This window comes from Rhamphochromis longiceps, linkage group LG18 (genome assembly GCF_057381845.1).
Source record: "Rhamphochromis longiceps isolate RC_006_pf linkage group LG18, R_longiceps_female_GT1.1, whole genome shotgun sequence".
NCBI classification, from domain to species: domain Eukaryota; kingdom Metazoa; phylum Chordata; class Actinopteri; order Cichliformes; family Cichlidae; genus Rhamphochromis; species Rhamphochromis longiceps.
In genome coordinates, this window is record NC_140574.1 from 34,259,822 (window position 1) to 34,282,474 (window position 22,653).

At 40.1% G+C, this 22,653-nt stretch overlaps 1 protein-coding gene across 1 annotated transcript in view; it reads left to right on the forward strand.

Annotated features, from left to right (window-relative positions):
- Positions 1-22,653, forward strand: part of astn1 (astrotactin 1) — a 481,448-nt gene that overhangs the window by 120,704 nt on the left and 338,091 nt on the right. The window contains exons 3-4 of the mRNA XM_085390452.1: positions 20,257-20,507; positions 20,830-20,972. Of these exons, the coding sequence (XP_085246578.1) occupies positions 20,257-20,507; positions 20,830-20,972 (394 nt within the window). The remainder of the gene's footprint in view (positions 1-20,256; positions 20,508-20,829; positions 20,973-22,653) is intronic.

Here is a 22,653-nt window from a genome sequence, read left to right on the forward strand (position 1 = left end):
GTCGGCAGAGAAGGAAATGAATCCTTAGATCTCACAGCTTCCTCTTCTTGCCTGAGGAAATGTATATTTATTAGATCTTAGATATGCCACACCTACTCCCAGTGCCCTTTTCTAGCCCAAAGACATTACAATCGTGCTTTGATGGATGATATGTATTTTCAGACATTGAAAGCATATTATAGCTGCATACACAAATGATTAGTCAGCTTGAGAAGACTTTTGCCAGCAGCTATATCTGCTGAACGGAGGCACGGAGCTGTGCTTCAAGACCCGCTGAATGTCATTGACCTTCAGACCTTAATATAATGACGGATAACTGACTTTGACTTTCCTCTGCATGTTTTACATGTATTAGCAAACATCAAGTCCATCTACAAGGTGCGCAGGCTTCAGTGATGACAGCATTTTTATGTGGAAATTAGATAGCCAGGGTGCCAGTTCTGCTTCTCGCCCCTTTGGTTTTCCACTAATCTCAGATTTTTACTCCCTGCTCTATCTGCATTTCACATCCCATCAACCTCAGGTCCATGTCTCTGTGCTCCGTGCTCCGCTCATTCCTCATCCTGAACGAGCTGCAGCGGCAGCACTGCCACCGGGGTGTTTTTCATGAAGGTGTGGGTAGAGAAGGATTAGCATGCAGATATGAGCAGACCATGGAAACAGATGGAAGTGGTGTTGCCACTGTGCTGCCCGGGCCCCGCTGCAGCTTGCCACCCGGCTGGAGTCCTCGACCTATAAATCCAAAGCTGTGTCATTCGTTCAGCTCCTTATGGATACAGAAAAGATCCCGTGAAGGCTGCTTTACAGGCTTTTTAGCTCAACCGCACACCTGTAACTGGACCTGCTCCTGTTGTATATCACAGGAGACCTCAGGTTGGAAGCACTCAGTACGCAGAGCAGATGATGTCTAAATAAAAGCAGCAAAAAAGACACTTTCATTAGATCACAGCCAAATGTTTAGAAACGATTCTACTCTGTGGTGATGCAATGAGGCTGCAGCAATGAAAAGAAGAATGATTCACAGTTTAGCTCAACCTTGGTGTCACATTTAATGCTTGACTTACCAAACCAGTTGCTGGGATCAAGTGACATTGAACACTCCAAATAGCTCCTAAAACTCATGTTGATAACTCCGTATCGCTTGGTAAGATGAGTATATCTGTGCCAGACCTGCATCAACAAGAGGCATGTCAGACTGTTGGATTAATGTGTTTCACAGAGGTGTAAACAGAAACATTTATGAGAGTAGGGGGACGTCCTCAGATAGTGCCTTCCAGCTGCAGATAATACATACGTGCTTGTTCGCTTTTTACCCCTCAGCCATAAAAGATGTCGGGGTATTGTCGTCCTCCTGCTGGGCGGGCGTGGACACCCGGGCTTGTAAAACTCGAGAATGAAGTGACGTTTCAATTTGATACCGTGGGTGTATCTACTAGAAATCTCGAGTTCGAATCACTGTGACCTCGACCTAAAGGTCAGGGTTTCTGAAAATCTTGTGATTGCAATAACTTGAGAACAAGGCGATGTAGGTTTTTGAAATTCTAATTTTGCAGTCTAATGACTGCAGACCTCAGTCTTAAGTCTGATCTCCATGTGGACAAACGAGGTTGTAAAAGAAAATCAACAGTTTAGCCTGATGATGTCATAATAAGTATATACAAGATCGACTTTGGAAGTGTCTCAAATCTGCATTCTTTCCAAAGGCCCGCAGAAAGTGTATCCTGTGGTTGCAAAATTCATATTTGTCTTACAGTGCTATCTTTTTACCAGACTCATGAAATTAGTTGGAATTAGTCCCAGGTCTGCACAATTTAGCCAGGTCAGCTCAGCCAGGAATGTCCAATTAGCCACAGTTCATTGCTTGGCCACTACACCACACCGTTGAGACTGTTTATACCTAAGAAGGAGGATGGGGTGGTTGTTGGGGGGGACTCCATCATTTTAAAGCTTGAGGATAAGCCAGGCTTATTATGGGTCTGATCCTAAAAGGCAATCGGGTTCAATGGACTGCAGCAAAGTTGGGATCTGAAGCCACAGGAACTTTTTTTTCCCCCTGACTCCAAGTGAGCTATAATATTACGGATTATTCCTGACTATATGGAACAACACGAATGAATTTTCAGTAGTTTAGCCGGTTTATTTTTCAGTCGCTGTGTTCTAAAGTTGGAGGTTTTCCTCATGGAGGGTTCAAAGCTTCTCCCCATGCATTCGCATCCAACAAGGTGACCACAGTGTCCTCCGCTGGCTGTGTGCTGGTCATCCATAATAGATGACTAACCTTGTGCATGTCTGTATCAACACCAGGTGAGACACTGGCAGTTCAAACACATGTCCTCAACTTCAGCTTGAACCCTACAGGCACAGACAGCTTCAAAGTAAACTGCGACACTCAGATGAAGACAAATAAATACCCTATATATTTAAAAAAAGATGTGTTTAGTGTGGCATGTTTGTTTTATGTGTCAAGACTCTTAAGCTCCAGTGTATCATTGCTATACACATTTCTCCCTTTTTAATTTCCAAATTCTAATAAGCTGCTATTTTGCCACAGGGCCTCAGTGGATCAATCCAATCATCACATACAGCACAGAGGCATCCAGAACAAACTGAGTCAATTACATTGTATAAATGCCTAATATTCTCAAGCTTAGAGGTTAGATTTGATGTTTTTCCCCCCGTGAATCTCTCTTGGCTCTATTGTTTTTCCTCAGAGGCCATAACACAACTTTTTAATTTGAGCAAGCATCATAGTGCTGCCTGAAAAAAAATGGAGAAATCAAGACAAAAAGTTAATTAGTAATGAGATAAAGTGGAATTAATTTGTTTTCTTTCACAGATAGAAGCAAATCGTTGGGAAGGTTACTGACGAGGTTAGTTCTGCTGGGTGGTCAGCAGGTGTGGACAGATTTTGTTTACCTCACCTGTGTCGAAGGCCTCAAGGAACACGTTTCCTTTGAAGTTATTAGGAGGTTTTTATTAGATTCAGAGTGTCAGAGCTCTATGTTAATGGCAGCAGCGACTCAGGCTAAACCTTCGTTTGGGTCTGACTGAAATAGGCTCTCCAGTAGACATTTTTCATGCTTACATCATTATCAGTATTAGGATGGCCAACTATTTCTCTGAAAAGTACTTTTATTCTTAAACGCTTTTGCTAAATTGCATTGGTAGATCTGTTTTCAAAAAGAAAAAATGTAATGATGATTGTTTCTGATGTCAAGCTTGTGTGTGTGTGTGTGTGGGGGGGGGTATTTCATGCTTAGATTTGTGTTTTGTCATGCAGCTAAGATATGAAACTGAGAAGATTAATTCACAATTTCCCACAAAGAGAGACTCTATTAAAAAAACCCAAAATCCAGCTGTTATATATTACATATTATTCCAAGACCTTTAAGAAAATGGGTTTCAGTGCTTGAAATTTTCTATTGCAGAACTACACTATGAGAGATGACTTTAATAATACATAATCCACAGCTGAGGAGGAGGTTGTTATTTTTCCAGTAAAAATCCAGCCCCACTTGAAAAAAAGCAGATGAACAAACATGAACGTCAGGTTCTATTGGAGGAGGAAAAAACCTGCAAAAAACTCAAAGAAAAACCTGCACACCAAAAAATGGAAAAAAGGATTTGAGGATTTTATCAGTTGTCCCTTTGAGAGTGAAGGGTTACAGCCAGTCAGTACAAAGGTGTTCCAAGTGGCCATCTTTACTCGACATTTCTTTTCTGATGGGAATGTTCACCTCTGGGGTGAAGGCGCCCACATCTGTACGGCGCAGGGCGCTGAAAATGCTTTGATGAGTCAGCAATTAGAGCAAATCTAAACCCAGCTGATGAGGCTCTTTAATCTGTCTATGGGCAGACTGGTTCTCCACTATGGGTGGGATGGCTGCAATGCGTCAGCTAGCAGACATTTTTAGCTGCGACTAAAAATGATGTTCTAAAAAGAGCAAGGTGGAAAGCACACCAGATGTACTTTAACTAGGAAAAATGAACTGTCATGTGGGAGCTCCATCAGAATAAACTGAAATAAGCACTTGATACAAGCCTGAACACATCGTGCGATGGACATTAACCCTCAAGGAAATAAGACTGCAGGTCCTACTGTGGTGAGGGTAATAATGTGGAAATAGGAGAGAGAACAACAATGCCACTTGAGGAACTCCACCACAGGAAATATTGCTTTAACAAAACTTAATTATCAGTGGATAATAAAGGCACACAGACCCTTACCAGAGAGGCAGACTAATTCTAACAATTTATTCAACAAAACAGAAGTCAATTACGAACAGTGTTGAAGCTGCTAGGATGGAGAAAACGGCTTAGAAACAATCACAAATATGATCAAATGAAAAAGAAGGTTTACTATTGTATAATAGGTAAAAGCTAGCCCACTTGTGGGGCATGCTACACTGAGGAGTACCCAGTGGTGCCTCACTGCAAACACAATGAAATTAATCACATGTATATCTGTGGGGAGGGGAGCTCACCAAATATGCCTCCCAGCAAGATGATGTTCTGCCTCACTAAGGAGAGAAAAATGTCTAAATGAAAACAAAGGGCTACAACTAGAACGCTTCTGAAAGAGCACAAATGAAAATAGCGCACACACAAGCAACTCAGTTAGAGAAAATACAATAGAGAAAATTTGTGGTAAATGCATAGAAATGCAAAAGTCTTAACCTGAATCGCAATAAAAGGCCTAAGCAAGATCACCATCGAGCACTGGGCAGCAAAACACAGGGTCGAGAGGGGTGCAACACAGTGGCCCCAACAGGGACTGCACTACCAAGGATGTCCAACATACCCAGGGTATCTTTTCATTATCTAGACTCACTTACACTAACATTGGCAGTCAGAATAAGCAGCCACATGAGGCTTCTCCTGGCATTCTCATGAAAGGGGTGATGTTGGCAGCATCTGACCAATCACCATTATGGAGAAGTGTACTGGCAGCAGAAGCAACTGATTTACAAAGGAAGACAAAACTGTAATGTTAGAAAATGATGAAGATATTAAACATAACACAGAGTAAAAGCAACACAGCTTCTGCAAATACAGCAACAGTGTGTTTGAGAGGAAAAGCGTTCGACAGTAGTTTCGTATTAAAAGCGCGGCATGAATTTGTGTGCACTTTAAGGGCAGTAGGAGTGGATAAGATCTACTATATTAATAAAGTTCAGCCTGTATGAAGCCGGAAAAGAAAACTGGCAGTGTTTAAAAGATATTTGAAAAAAGGATTCAAATTTAGGTTTAGTCTAAGCTGTGTGCGGATTTTGGAGTCCAAATAAGCCAATAAATAAATAAATAAAGCTGCATCTAAGAATCTATATTTAATAGTAATGCTCTTCAGACATTAGAAACTATTGAAAACCTTTAGATCCTCCATCTGTCTGTGTAGTGTCCTAAGAGATCTTCCAAGAATGCTGATGCTATGTTCTGGAAAACTGATTGGTTAGTGGGCAGTTATTACCTGTCGGTCTCTAGTTCCCTGGTAAGAAGTAAGGCACCTTCGAAGAACAGGAAACCCAGGGTTATCGCTATAGTTACCCAGATAGGCCCAAATCCTGCTTTGTAGTGCAGGCCTCAGGATCAGTGACCACTGCTGTCATCTGCAACCAAAGTGACATGGTGCTAATCAAACTGTGGTTGGGGAGCTAGAGGAGAGGTCAGGGTCAAGGCTGCCTTCACCTCGAGTGAGGAACTTTCTACACTAGGGAAACATTCCCTACCACACCACCACTGCTGACACTAGCTTTACACTGCCAATAATAAACCAACAACATCAAATCACCACATGAGAGAGTATCGTTTGTAAGTGTTTATATAATCACCCTACCTCATGCTGTCTAACTTTGCCAAGGAAAAAGTAATCGTGATAAAAGATAAAATCCTTACACGATGTTAAAATGTTGTGTTTGTTTTTCTGGGAAACAGACAGATTTATTTAAACCAAGTCCAAAACTCCCAAAACCAGTGAAAATCTCATGTTTTATTTATTTGAGTGTAATTGTAGCACACTAAATTGGCAGGGTTCCACCTGAATCTCTTGACATGCTAACATGGTAATTGGTAAATCTCTGTTTATGTTATTGCAAAATCATAAAGTGTTTTCTCATGACTGTAGAGAAATCACAGTGGCAGCCCTTTATGTTGTACCACTGTTCATTCCACAGTAAGTGGTTAGTGTTTTTGAAAATGTACAAGCTTCAATGTTAAGGGAAGACACGCGTGCACACACACCAACAGCTTATGGGAGGGGATGGCCATTGTGACACAGCTCAGCTCTTGGGGATATTGACATTCATGTGGTGACCCTCCTAAAACCCATGTTGATAGCATTGATCGTATAAACCTTAAATCAATGTGGCCCTGACCACTTGTAAAGCAGGATCCCCGGCTGGATCCCAGCCTCCAGAGCTGCTCTATGTGCATCACAGCATGGCGTGTTTTTGAAAAGCCTGCAGAGCGAGACAAACCAATCCATAAGTTCCCTATGGGCTGTCAGGAAGGCACACAGCCCAAATGCTTGGCCTATTTGTAGTGCTGCTGAATCTCTGATGCAGACAACGAGCGCCGTGGGTTGGTTTTACAACAAAGGCAAAACAGCCAAATGGAAATCATTCTTCTAATTAAAAGAAAAAAGCCGACGCTTTGCCTTTTAAAGCTGAAGCACAGTAGTTAATAATATGCCTGTGTGAGTAAGTGAATCATTTATGAGTTTGTTAAAGAAAAATCAGTCATTATTTATCATGTTACATTTTGTTAGCAGCTGACAGAAGCATTGACGTGGTGAAGAGCAGCGATTTTTGCTGTTTTTGTGGGTTTTTTAACAGTTTAATAGCTGCCCTGATGAATAACTGTGGGGTCACTGATGAGCCCTTTAAGCTAGTTTAAAGCTGTACAAGTGTTTACAGTTTTGAAACACCTGTTTGTAAAAGATCAAAAAACTCCTCACCTTTAAGGTGGCTCTAGGGGCAGATTTTGCATCCATTCCTCTATTAATTATTTTCTTTCAGCCGTTAAGCATCCACCAATCAAAAGAATAAAATGGCTTTTTCATGAAATAATTATTTGATGATCATTTCTAACACCCATAATTAGCTGCACAGTGAAGACAGCATTAGTTTTGGAAGATGTTTGATAGTCATCAAAATTCTTCTGTATGTTTTTCAGTGTCACAGAAGTAAAAGCAACTGCTACAATGTGGCCTACTGGGCATGTGTTGGAGAGGAACAAGGACAGCAGTGATAGCACAAATTTAGAATTCTCCTTCTCATGTAATCTCATCTCATGGCCATAGAAGTCCAAAATTACACACCGATTTGGATGACAAGATGATTCAAGATTCAGAAACCATCTAGGGAATATATAAAATCAAACATATGAACAGTACTGCAGTAGTGCAAGATATAAATAAAACAAAGAAGTAAGGAAATGAGGAAGAAATTGTTCTCCCCGCGTTTGTGTGGGTTCTCTCCGTGTACTCGGCTTCCCCCCACAGTCCAAAGACATGCAGTTAGTGGGAATAGGTCAATTGGAAACTCTAAATTGCCCATATGTGTGAATGCGTGAGTGAATGTGAGTACAAATGTTTGTCTGTGTCTGTGTTAGCCCTGCTACAGACTCGCGACCTGTCCAGGGTGTACCCTGCCTCTCGCCCTGAGACAGCTGGGATAGGTACTGGCTAGGGCTGGGCCATATCATACCGTTCACGGTAATACCAGTATAATGTTGGGCAATGATAAGAAAATGAAATATCGCCATAGAATATGAGTAAAACGTGCATGCGCAGTGCCTTTGTTTTCATACGCAGAAAAAGCATGGCGGCGACGGAGAATGAGAAGGGCGAAAGCGGATCGTTGAATGAAACAGACGAACCAGAACTGGTTTGTAAAAATGCTGCAGCTTCAGTGGTGTGGAACTGGTTTGGCTTTCGTCTGTCAGATGCACATCAAAGCACAATTTTTGGTAGCGCATGCTAGCGGGCCGTCGTTATTACCGTGTTTTTCGGAAAATAAGTTGCTCTTAAAATCCTTTGATTTTCTGAAAAAATCGACAGTGCCCCTTATAATTCTTATGTATGAATTCTGGTGACCTCGAACCGATTTTATGTACACGGCGCTCAAAAATCTGTAAAAAAAATGTTTTAGTACGACTTTGCTAAGCTACGAAGCCGCACCGCTTGATGGATTGTCGGAGCATTACGGCTATCGTAGGCGGAGCCTCGCGGAGTGATACGTACTGTGCTTCAACATAATATTACCGTACTGTGTGTGTATAAGCTGTTTTTAAGTTTGTGGATATTATACATGGTTATGCTGAGGATATGTCGGCCAGTTTCCACTGGAAATGATTTTGGTTAAACTGTCAGCGAGAAATTTGCATTTGCACTTTTCTGCACGTGCAGAAAAATGTGGAGGAGTGACTGCTTTCTCAGCAGTCTGCTACAGCTTTAAAGGGGCAGAACACATGACCAATAACTGTATGGATAGGTCTGCAGTAATAAAGAGGTCTACTTTGTAGCAATTATCCTGTGGTTTCCTTCACCTCTATGTAAAATGTGTTTCCTTTGGCTCAAAAATTAAAATGCATGTTGATGCAGCTTATTCATGTGTAAATATGCTTGCTGATCACATGCTCTTGTAAGGTGGTAGAAAATCCCCAAGTGACCAATTATTATGAGTAAACATAAAGATTTAACTCTGAATGTTAACATTAATGACCTCTGAGCTTTATGTGCATGAAAACCACAAACTCTGTTTATGTTTGATTGAATTTTTCTAATATGTATTCCTTCTTTTCGCTCATGTGCCATCAAGCTGTGTCTCAGCACGCACATAAGAGAAATCAGTCAGACTAGATATGGCTTCAGCATCAAATAATTTCCTCTGTCTGTTGGGATTTCATCCAGGGCCGGTACCTTATAAAGCAGACAGCATGCTTTTAATAAATCAGACTTGCATAGGAGCTGAAACATTACATGCTGCTTCACCGGTTTATTGTCCCTTTGCAAGTGTAGAGGACATTACAGGAACAGAAAATGAACCGTGGACTTTTGGCCTCAATTTAATTTCCTATACAGACCGAAAGACAAGACAGGAAAAAAATAAAAACACAAAATGCAAAATGACTTTTCACTTTTTTCCCCCTTTTTCAAGCTGCTGCTGTATATTTGCCGTAATATTTGCTTCATGGCCACACGAGCAAACAGGAACAAGGAAATGTTTTTACTGCTGCTGTGATTTAATCCATAAATGTTAATCAGGTTAAATGAGACATGCACTGACCCCGAAAGTAATCCAAACAGAGTTCGTGCCAGACCTCGCTACACATTTATCAATGGTATAGTTGTAAATGTACAGATTCAATGTACCATTCAATGACCATATTTGATTTTGCTGATACTCTTTAGATGGCATAATTAGCAATGTCCAAGGGCTGTAAAGGGAAGTTCTCAAATAAAACACAAGTAATATGTTTTTTTTTAAGCACTCAAATAAAAATAATAATAATAACAATAAGCAGTTGATACCGTAAGTGTGCTTATCTACTGTCACTGGATGACTTTCTGTTCATTGGGACATGACAGGTGCATCCCACAGTAATATTAACTGAATATCACAAGGTTTTATGCAGAACACCTGCACTATTATTTTCCCTGCATTCTGCAGCACACTTCTAATTTTCCGAGTATTTGTAGAAACACAGTGAACTGGTAGCTGTCATTCAGTGCCACCAAATGAATTAGTCACACATGAGCAAGTGTAAAAATGAGTTTTGGATTTGTGCAGATGACATTTTGGAAACGATATGCACACAGGTGAGCAGAAACCTGCTTAATATGAATTTTTAGCATATGAATAAAAGTAAAATCTGGTACATTGAAGATAAAAGGGAAAACTATATAAACTAAATATATGAATATTGTTCATATTGTTTTGGCTCAGTGTGTAGTTTTGCTGATATATCAGTTATAACTGAATACAGAAAATCATATTTCCTATATTTAGACCCTAATTAAAGTGTCCTTTTTAAAAGGTCTAAGCTATCAGGACATGAATACTGGACCTGGGAGTGTCTTTTGAAATGTGGTTAGCAGCATATCCTTTGTGTCCTCTTGGTTGTACGGTGGGATGGTTGGATTATGGGAAGATGAAACTGATATCGATCTGATCCTGACTCGAAAAGTTAGATTAGGTATATTTGGCAACAGGCTGCTCGATGGAGCTGATTTGTTTACTTCAGCGTTCCATGTTTATTGCACCAGGCGTCAGCAGCAGCGCACTGGTTGGTAGCAGGACAGTAAAAGATCAGCATTAGGAGGTATTTCATGCAATTTCACACAGAAGGTTTATACAAGGTTTCATTGTTTTAATTATATTTATTTTTGTCCTATTGTTCTTTATTTTTATCTTTTTTACTAATAAATATGAAATATTTCTGATGGCACAGAGGACTGAAAGCCTGTTTTAAGTCTTGCAACACTTGGTTTGACATTAAGCTATTTTCGTTTTTATTAAATATTGTTATTGGTCCTTATTTCCTGTACTGTGAAATAATTGGCCCCGTTGGCCTCTGTTTTCCATTTCCTGTTGTTTTTTTGTCTCTTCTTGTGAGAGAAGGACAAAGCTGCTCAGGACAAGCTTTTTACTCCCAGTATTTTTCTGCCAAGCGCTGTTAATGGGTGTATTCTTCAGTTGGCTAATTCTCCACAGAAAGGATGCTCAATCACATTGTGTCATAGGGCCATGTCACGAGTTTAACCCTAATAAGACCTTAATGGCAGAATAGCCAATAACTGATTCAGTGCATGTAAATACTGTCACTACTTCATGTTCCCTTATCTAGCACGACAGTGGGTGGCTGCCCTTTTAAACTACATGAATAAATGACTGTTTCTTGCAAACACAGATGGAAATGCAGTAAATTAGGCAAACACTAGAGTTTGTAAAGTCAGTATTTGATATGACCAAATTCAAGCCTGAATTCTTTTCGACAAGCTTTCTTGTACTTTCTTTAAGTCATATTTAGGAAAAGTTTCCAAAACTCTTCTTTGGACGTTGTCTGCCTTTCGGTCTATTCTTTGTTGCGATGATCCAACACTGCCTCAATAGTGATTGTTTCATTGAGTGTTTTTCTGTCCAGGTATTTTCTTTTTGCTAGAGTGTATTTGCGATCACTCTAGACTGGGATCATACTGATCCAGTCAAACACTTTATAAAAGGTATTGCATTAAATTCAGTTCAGTTCCTCTGTGAGGAAGCACTTTGCAACAGTGGGGAGGAAAAACTCCCTTTTAAAAAGGAGAAACCTCAAGCAGAACTATCAACAGTGACCGGTTGGGGGCAAGGGGAAAGAGAGCAGAGGAGTGAGAGCCAGAGTTTAACTAATGATTAAATATAGTAGTGGTTTATAAACACACCGAGAATAAAAAGAGTTCAATGAAGAAAAACGTGGGGAAGCACCATCAGCAGCATAATTAGAGAATCATTAATGAATAGTTCAGGGTCATCAGGTCCACGTCTGACTATAAGCTTTATCAGAAAGGAGACTTTTTAGCCTTGAAAAGTAAAGAGGGTCTGTCTTCCAAGTCCAAATGAGAAGTTGGTTTGACAGAAGAGGGGCCTGAAAGCTGAGGACTCTGACCAGAACTTTTTTATGCACCATGCAACCCAAAAGTTGAATGATGCATAAAAATCTTCCTTTACTTTTTTGCATTCACAATTTCTTCCATTTCACAAGATACCCAACACCACTGGCTGAAATGCAGCCCTAAACCATCACTGTATTTTGCAGACTGCTTGTTGATACTCACGGTTGTAGCTCTGTATTGAGCTGCTCCGTACACGTTGATGACTTGATTAACATTAGTCACTAAATAGGACGCATTAACACTGATTTTCAGTGTGTAACTGGGTGTTTTTCAGACTTTTTCAGTTCCTTAAGAATGGCTTCTTGACAGCCACTAACACCATTTCAGATGAGGCTTCAGAGAATTGTAGACGGGTCACCTGAAGGGTCAGATGAATTTCTCGGGTTTTCTCAGGTTTTCCCTGTTTCTTAATGATGTGATTTTCAGATAATGTTCATGTGTTATACATAGTCCTTTTGGCCTGCCACCGCTTCGTATAATTCATAGTAATTTATAGGTCACTGTATATTGGCTTAACAAGAAAGCATTGTTCTGAAAAAGATTAAAAAAACAAGGACTGGATTGAAAATGCATGAAGAAGCAGCCAGTGACGAAAGGAAAAACTGTGAAAGATGCTCAGATACCCTGGAGAGATGTTGCCCGAGATCACTATAATGAGAAGATCTGGATCCTTGGAAGTAAAGTATAAAGACTCAAAACTTTTACACAGTTCTACATTTGTGATGCCACAGATTGGTTTATTTAGTGAAGTTCAAACAGAAATATTAGAATTTAAATATTTTGCATAATCACATAGAGACAACTAACAAACCAAATTTGATGTGTTTGCATCAGTAACATGAAAAAGTCATAGTGGACAAAATCTTTTTTTTTCTTCCCAGCACAGAAATATGTTGCTTAATTACTGCAAGGTTAGCGTACATTGTCCATCAATCAACTGCTAGGATGAATCTGATGGATCTCACACTGTAATATCAATGAATTACACATAAATATAGAACTAGGTAACTGATAGTCAGTCACCTCACATTCAATGAAGAGGGTTTGCTGTGTTGTACTTGTGCTTCTCTGTCTATGGTGGTCCCTGATTTCCTACTTTTTATGTTTGTCACACTTAAATCTTTCAGATCATCAAACAAAGATAACACAAGTGAAGAAAATTCCTCCACAGTGCTGTAAAGCAGCGGTCTCCAACCTTTTTTGTGCCACGGACCGGTTTATGCCCGGCAATATTTTCACGGACCGGCCTTTAAGGTGTCGCGGATAAATACAACAAAATAAAACTAGTACCGGTACCGAAAAACAGAAGATTTATTCATAACACAGGTGAAAAGACCCAGGAAAACCGAGTTAACGATAAAAACGATAACAAAATAACACTGAAAACCGATAAAAACCCTGAAAACCAGACATTTCACACCTGAGCCTCAACTCTCGCGGCCCGGTACCAAACGACTCACGGACCGGTACCGGTCCGAGGCCCGGGGGTTGGGGACCGCTGCTGTAAAGGACTCATTGCTTTGTTATCATAAACACTTGATTGTAATTGTTGCTGCTAAGGGTGGCCCAACCAGTTATTAGGTTGATGGGTGAATCACTTTTTCACATAGGCCCATGTAGGTTTGGATTTTTCCCCCTTAATAATAAACGTGTCTAATATTTAAATTTGTTTGATGATCTGAAACATTTAAGTGTGACAAACATACAAACAAACAGGAACTTTTCACACCACTAAAATACAGAACATAAGCATTACTAATAGGCAGTAATTCAGGCTTGTAGAGACTTTGTAGTAACAATAGGCTGACTGGAGTCTAATGATGTGGGAAGCATGAATTATGAGTTATTATATTATGAGAAGCAAAGTCCTGGACTCACTGTGACAGCCTGGCAATCCCTGTGTGTCACGTTAACAGAAATTCGTGTTTCAAACTACATCTAAACATATATAAAAATATACCAGTTTGTTTCTGATAAACTGGCTGAAGATAACACATCAAAAGATAACATTTTGACACTATGGACTCATTTTTCCACCATTATAAAATGAATTATGTGATCTCATACAAAACCCACTGTGGATTTCAAAGCAGTGGAATGGAAATGGAAAAAAATAAAAAGCTCGAGCATAAAACATCTTTCAAGCATTTAAAACTTTTACCATTACAACTACAACTTACAACTGTAACATAATTCACGTTAATACCCCATTAGCACACAGAGTCAAACTATCATGGCTTCATGCTATATTAGCTTTTATGAAATACACCAAATTGAATCAAATGATAGAAGCCAGTTATGTCATTAATATTCATTTCCAGTGGAGAGGCCCTTGTGTGACACGTGTGAAATAGGGTTGCGACTTTCACATTTGTTCAATGTCAAAATCTGCACTGGATCATAAAGCCTATTGCTAAAAATCCTCTCAATCTAACTTTCATTTCATTCTTCATTCCATTTCATTTCATTGTACGTATCCAATGTTATATTTTGACAACATTAACTGCAGGTTAGGAGCTAGCGTAATAACAAATGCATTGAAAGGATTCATTGTTAGAAAACTATCAGTTTCAGCCATTAATATTGTAATCTGATATCAAATTCAATCAGCGGCCCTTTAGTGGAGATAAAGTTTATTATATTCCATGCAAGAAGCTTCCTTTTGCTATCTTGTAGCTGTCAGATAGTCCCGATCTTTCCGCCTTCCTGATTCTTAATGCCTCGCATTCAGAGACTAAGTGACAGATTGATAGCTCAGCTCTAATACTATGCCTGCTCCGTCAGCCTGAGAAAGGCCATGTCTTCTTTCCTCCATTCAGGAGTTACATGACAGGGGTGTAAGTCATAAGGAGCACTGGTGCCATTATAACATCATCCTCATCCGTTAGTAAGTGGATTATGGGGCTGGAGCGCTGGCATGCTCTGATGTGTGGTTTGGTTTTATTGGCTCTATAAGAGAACACAGTTCACTTAGTCTCCACTTGGATTCCAAGTAATGCCTGGCATTAAACAGTTTTTTCCCTGCATCGCCTGTATTAGCCCCCTCCATGTATGGGCACTAATGCTGGTTGATGGGCTTGAATTACATTTGTCACTGAGGTAGATTTGATTGAGGATCATTATCAGTACCTGACATTTGACATCTTATTGAAGTTTACTCAGGGATGAATGAAACAATGGGGTGCTTAAAAATACATTTGTGCTTCAGTACTTATAAATCTATATGTTTATTTATCAAATGGAAAAATTCCTCAGCTTTTCAATTTGTTGTGCAGTGTTTGAGAAAATAATGAGTAACTCTAATAACAAAAAATCAGTTGAAAACACATAAGTATAAAATATGTTGAACAAACTAAAGTTCAAGGGTAGTCATGCAGGTTTAAAAGAAATATTAGTGTTTGTTTGTTTTTTCAGCCCGCTGCTGGAACTCCTTTTCATTTTTGTGATTTGCAGAAACCAGACGACTCTCCTGCATGATTAACTCAAACCCAAAGACTCTGGACTCTGCCGTTCTCTCACACCTCTGATAGATCGTTGTCCCATTCCCTCCAGCTTCCTCCTGACTGTGTAAAACAGGCTCATTGCAGACATATTTTTATGCATATACTTTTACTTACGCTTCGGCATGCTTTGAATCATTCGCGTTGAGAAATGCAGTACATACAGAAAGAGGGATCTAGACATTTTAGTTGCATGTCTGAAAAAAGGTAGATGTAGAGCACAAACAAAAAAAGTCATTCTGATGTTACAGTCGGCACAGAGTCTTGATCAGTTAACACAAATATGTATGAGTGAATGGGATTATGTCTTTTGGAGGACGCTTTCTTTAACTTGAAATGAAAATGAAAAACACATAAAGGGAAGAAAGTGGTGGAGGACACTGGTTCACGGGGTCCTGACTGGAGAGTGTTTTTGACTGTAAAGCCTGTCTTGCAAGGGCAACAGACTGTCTGCCATCACTGTGGGATATCTGAGGGTGCAGGCAGGGGTGGAGAGAGCCCCAGGTGGCAGTAGACTCACATGCCTTGGGAATCTACATGGCAACTGCCCCGGGCAAGCAAGAGATAACCAATGCTTAAAGCAATGGGAGGCATACTATAGAAAGGCACCACGTGAGAGAATCTATATGATCCGCATCCACGGGTTCAACAACAAAACCTCGATAGTTTTACTTTCTTCACATAGATGCTGCTGACTGAAGGCTCTCTTTCACTCAGCCACCCTCAAGTCACACTAAACAGGGAGTGAGGCTTTAAGGGAGAGGCAAAATCACCACTGCACAGGAGATGTCACAGAAGCATCATAGTAAAAATAAATGCAAAAAAGTTTTTTTCCACAATCATTAAAAGACTAAAAAGAAACTGAGATAAAACCCTGTTAAAGCCATTTCCTTGTGATGAAGGCTACAAGCAAATTGAGATTTACTTGGGTGCTAATTTGTCATGTTTTATATAAACTGTAGGTCTTGCTCTTGTTTTGCTCTCCACCAAATGTGTGAGACTGGCTGTTTACCTACTAAATTCTTTTTTCAGCCACAAGTTGTTAATGTTGTTCTCTTAGCAGGCAGCAAATGGTTCACAGAGACTCATTTTTACAGTTCAAGTGATCTGACCGTTTGTTAGTGTAAAAATATTGTTTAGTGCAACTTTAAGTGTGTTGCTGCTGTCAGCGTCCACGACTGTTCTGGTAGAGAGAAATGTCAGATCCTCCGTTGGTTCAGTTGCATTTAGAGTCACTGCTTCATTTCTGTGAAAAGAGGTTTGCAAGGGTGACTTTCAAAGAGCTAAAAATGTAATCGTCGCAAACAAAATGACCCTCGTCTCCTTTCTGTCCACTGCACATGCAGATTTACTGCACAAGTACCCATATCATGGTGCTATTTGTTAATGTCCTTGACTGTGCAGATTAAACAAACAACTTATGCAAATAGGCCGCAACATTTGCTGATTTAAATTAATAATAGCAACCAAAATCCCATTTTTATTCAGCCACAGACTCCCTAATATGTTTGAAAAGGGATATTTTATGTAAATGACTCATTGAAATCCATTTTTCAGTTAATCATTTTTGCTTATCTTTGCATAACTGTACTTGTTTGACTGAGCTGACGCAGTTTATTTCTAATTGATTTTTTTTTCCCGGTCACTGTTTTTGAATCAGTTTCACTTAACCTTTGTTGTAACAGTGTGGTGAATGAGTATCGCTTACAGGCAGGATCAGTTAGGCACTGGTGTACTTTACTTATTATTTTGAATGAACAGGAGAAAGAAGATAATTTTGGATGTTTATGTATCAAGTTAAGTAAACACGTGAACACCTAGCCGGAGGGAGAATTTATCCAGTTTGCTGTAAATTTTTCAGACTGGTGGGTTTAATTCTTAAAAGAAAAAAAGATCGTGTGTGTTAGATTCCTCCCGTCTGTCTCTACGTGCACTGTCAAGTTGACATTTTCATAACTCTTTTTGACCTTTTCCAAATTGCACAATTTATCTGATTTTGATTTTTTGATGGAGCTCAGCTGCTGGTATCAGATTAGTCGCAGGGAGGTGATAAATTGCATGCACAGTGCATGCAGTGTTATGTGTTACAGTCTTGTCTGAATGTTATCTCATCATTCTCGGTCTTTCATTACTTTAAATATTCAAAACAGTCACACTCAAAAACATAAAACTGCCCATGAACAATCATTGCCTTTATCTATAGAGGAGCTGCGGGCTGATATTCAGACTTAGAATCCCTCTCTCACTGTGTTTTCACAGGCTGTGTGCTTTTGACTTGCCTTGACTTTGATCCATATCCTGCTTCTTGGCAGGATTCTCTTACTCTGCTCTCGCTTTTTCTGCTCTCCCTTTGACTGTAAACCCTTTCATTGGCTCTCTCTCTCCGGTTTCTGTCTGATTCTGTCTCGATCCACTCTGCTAACCTGTCCTCGGGGGAGGCTCGTCGCCCTTCATCTGTCCATCTTGTGCCTTCTCTGCGGGTGTAGATGCCACTGCATGCTTCTACACCATCAGCTCCCTCATAAGTGGTTAAAATCAGAGGGAAAAAGAGGAAAATAAAAACAGTTATGTGACCTGACCCAGTCATCTGAGATCAGTACCTCCTGAGTTGAATGTCACAATTGACTTCTGTCTTGTGCGTTTCCACAGGCCGCGAGCAGGGCACATTTGTTTTTGACTTTTGTCACATCTCTGCGTTGTGATGTGAAATGGGCCTGAGCTGATCACACTGCAGCTTCAGTGTCTGCAGAGAGTAACACTGGAAGCAACTAATGAAGTCTTTTGTTGTAGCTTGAGTTTCACTGCTAGAGATTAAAATGATACAAATTTCAACAAGTATGTTGTGAAGCCGCAGATAAAATGTGAGATGGGAATGGATACACATCCAAAACCCGTGGAAATGAAATGAGTCTCAGTTGTCACTCCGTGGATGGTGAATGGATCATGGAAAATGTGGGAAAACCTGAAAGAGAGGCCATTCAAAACTACGCAGCCAACATCAGTCACCTAACAGGGGAACGTCAGCTGAGCTTACCTGTTGATGATGCAAGTTCACTGGTGTGAAGCATCAAATGCATGTGACAGGTACTAAAACAAACATGATGACACTTTGGTCACTATCTGCAGCTCTGCACCTCTACCATGTTTTGAAAAGCAGGTGTGCTGAGGGTACTCCACAACCCACTGGCAGATGGTAGAGGACCTTCGAAACTCCAAAATAGGAAATGAATAACCAGGTTTCTCAAAATTGTGTTGGTTACATTCCTTAATCCATTTTTATTTGCAGTAAATGCTTAATAGTAGATCTTATTTTCCCTTAGTAGTCCTGATGTAAACAGAGACAGCACTACATGAGAATGGCTGTGTAAAAGTAGTTTTCAGGTTTATGTATCTATCAAAGAGCAAAGTAGTGGATGGTGAGAATCAACAACTGGCAGCGAGACGATTGCCTGACTACCAGGACTAGCTCTGCCAGTTATAGAGCTATGAGCTAATGCAAACAATTCTACAACAGATTTTAACCCTCATTTAAAAGACTGATATCACTGCAGAGCGGGTGGCCAGCATGGACACCCAAGTTTGTGAATGCCATAACTTGAGAAGGAGGTGCCTTTGCACTGTCAAATTGATGCCATAGTAGCATCTGCTAAAAAGTAGGAAAAGTTTAAATCGTGGTGACCTCAAACTCAAAGTCAGAGGTCAGGTTTTCTGATAATCTTGTGAATATGATCACTTCACAGTGAAGCGATTTTCAAGTTCATACTACGGGTGGTCACCAGCATTACATTGTTTTTAAAAGCATTGATCCTAAAACATCACACGTACACTGTACTTACTGACTTCCTAACAGATTTGTATATATTCTAGAATTCTCCGTCTTAGATCTGCATCATCTTTCCCAGTGTTCTGAGTATTGGTCAGAACAAACCAGTCCTTTTTGTGCTGGCAAAAAAACACAGTTTTAGTCAAATGTGATCTCTAATTGAAGGGTAATAGACCGTTAATAGACAAAACTGGTTCCCATCCATCCATCCATTCGCTTCCGCTTATCCTTTTCAGGGTCGCGGGGGGCGCTGGAGCCTATCCCAGCTGTCATAGGGCGAAAGGCGGGGTACACCCTGGACAGGTCGCCAGTCTGTCGCAGGGCTAACACATAGGGACAGACAACCATTCACACTCACATTCACTCCTAGTGGCAATTTGGGTTATCCAATTAACCTATCCCCACAAGCTGCATGTCTTTGGACGGTGGGAGGAAGCCGGAGTACCCGGAGGGAACCCACGCAAACACGGGGAGAACATGCAAACTCCACACAGAAAGACCCCGGCCTGATGGTGGAATTGAACTCAGGACCTTCTTGCTGTGCGGCAACAGTGCTAACCACCGTGCCAAAAATTCAGTTCATTGTCAAAGACCTTAATCATATGAAAACATAAGCATGCACAAGCAGTCTACATTTTGCAGCATATGCAATTTATACAGTACAAACAAATGCAACCTGTATTGGAAAATGTAATGTTCTTCATCAATGTGAGGGCTGAAGGTGCTGCTCCTGGGCAAGACTGTTTGGCATGTACTCCATAAAACCACAGCGTATGATTTTCTGACTTTTGTGTTGACCTAATGAGATGGAACATTTTAATTAGAGGGTTGGATTATTACGCAGAGCCAAACTGTTGTGCCTATCTCCACACATGTGTTGAGGTATGACACATGCAACAACATGAATAAGTGCATTTTTTAAATTTAAGTAAAAATCTCAGCACTTAAAATGTTGCCATGAGTTAAGATTAGTTTAATCAAATGAAGATAAAAGGCGTATTCTGCTTCCGTTTCACCTTGAAGCAAAGTAGAGGAATGTTTCAGAGAGCTGGTGTCATGTAAAAACACTGTAGGCGTAATTCAAGACAGTAAACTGTCGCTGCAACCTTTTTCAAATGTTGCTGTTGGCATCGCGACTTTGACTTTGATCCGTATTCTATTGGCAAGATTTTCTGACTCTGTTCTCGCCTTTGACTCACACTGCTTTCTCTCTCTCCGCTTCTGTCTCCTCTCCCCCTTTTTTTTTTCTGTCTCTCCTCCAAATGCCACCCTCCTCCCCTCAGGGCGGGATGATTGCCCTTCTGCTGTCCATCCTCTGCCTGGTCCTGATCCTCTACACTCGCAGACGCTGGTGTAAACGCCGCCGCATCCCTCAGCCCCAGAAGAGCGCGAGTGCTGAGGCAGCTAATGAGATCCACTACATCCCATCAGTGCTGATGGGAGGCCAGGCACGCGAGAGCTTGAGGAACTCCCGGGGTCAGGGTCCAAACTCCAGCGGTACCCTCAGTATCCGGGAGACACCGATTTTGGATGGGTACAAGCAGGGTTTGGATGTGGGATGGTTAGAGCTCAAGCCCTAAATATAAGCACACAGCATGCGTACACATTGCTGAGTTGAATAACAGTATCTTGTTAATTCCATGCTACACAAGCAGAGCCTAATATTGCCTGAATATAGACAGCTGCTTCCACAAATCAGCCTGTACACAACACACTTGGTTTTATTGTATTAGCCTGTAATGTGTTTTGATGCCTTTATCAGTACATTGCGTCACACATTAGCCACTTGTGACATTTATTCTAATTTAGACAAGCCTGATAATGATTTCGCTAATTGATTTCAACTACATCCCCAGGTATGAGTATGACATTACCGACCTGCGTCACCATCTGCAGCGGGAGTGCATGAATGGTGGGGAGGAATTTGCCAGCCAAGTCACCCGTACCCTGGACTCGCTCCAGGGCTGTAATGACAAGAATAATATGGACCTCGCACCTGGTAAGCTGAAAGATGCACAAACAGCCAGGTCAGAAAAGACACGCGACCTAAAGAACAAGTGCACTGAACGATATTTCTCATGATAATTAGAAGTACAGATCATTTACCTTGACTTTAGGGTCATCGGCTTATTGGCTGTTATTGGTATTTAGCATTAAAGAGTATTTATTGTTTTATTTCATCTTATGCTGTTACTCATTTTCAGCAGATAAACACAGATAATTTCATGTCCTACCAAACGAGAGACAAGCGTAGCTCCAAGCCGGAGATGTTTCTTTGTTTGTTTTCATCTGACACTGTGCATTTTTCTAAGTAATGATAGAGGTTGAGACTCCATGTTGCTATGAAATGTTATCTTTTATAGTCATAAAGCAGTTACATTTTATTGCAGATGTTCATCTACCCATCTTATTAATGCATTTGTTTTTCCTCCTCCTCAGCCATACGGTTTTCTAAGTTACAAGACAATGCGTCAAAGGGGGTTATGTTTGTGTATTGCACAAACTCAGTTGCAGCAATTGCAGAGTGAAATAAATGAAAAATTAATTGGATTTTTAATTAAAACACATAAGTTTTATTTTCCCTCATAGGTTAGAAGTAATTATCTAAATGAATTTGGAGGGAATGATAGAGGATAAAAAAACATTTTCACAAACATGCATGGTGGAAATGTTTTGCCTGTGTAAAATCCACAAACATAAGGCATCTTGTTCACTTGTTTCTACAGTTAGTAGAATAACATCAGCTGTGTGACCCATGTAGGATGCAGATCACATATAAATATAAAAACTTTAAACAGTATTTTTGTCACCACTGACATAATTATGGAGCCACGTACCTGCCAAGAAATCTGGATTTTATGTTTTAGAGAAAGCATTTTTCATAATTGGTGGACTTTGGAGTTGAGCACCACTCCCATGAGAATTACTTCATGAAGTGGAGCAGTTGTGATGAAGGTACAGCCTCTGAATTTCAACTAAGGAGAGAGTCACCACTCGGATTCATCAGATCTCTTATAGCTGTGCTCTTGTAAAATCCAAACCGCTCCACCCCAGCGCTTATGGAGCAGAGTAATCCTGTGCATAATGCATTTAAGATGTGTAACGCAATGAACTAGAGAAATAAAAAAATGGAGACAGCAGCTCATGCATGGAATAGTAAATAGCGTGAACATCAGAGAGGTCACTCAGAAAATAACATTTGAATTTAGACTTAAAATAATGAATTTCAGTAAATGTGTTTTGGCTCCTCTGACCTTTTCTCTGCTCTATGTATAATGTAGTAGGTACACATACATAAACAAATGAAAAACAAGATGTCTGGGGTATTTCGTGTCTGTTGTCACTTGTGCACTTTGTACTTCTTCAAAATAATCTTGTCTTACAGTTTACTGTACCTGGTAGTGCGGCTACAGTTGTTCTACCAAATGTCTCATTTAAATGTTTTGAAATAAAACTTTATTTCTTTAAAATATCAAAATTTTCATAAAGATTTTTCTTTTGCACAATTGCAACATTTTATTGTTTCCATATTTTTAAAAAAAAGACATTAATAATAGAGAAATACGTGTTAAATTATCTGTAGTTTATTGTTATTAAGACATTTTGTGTCATTATTTATTACCGTATTTCCCAGACTACAAAGCGCACCTGAATATTAGCCGCACAAGCTAAAATCAGGG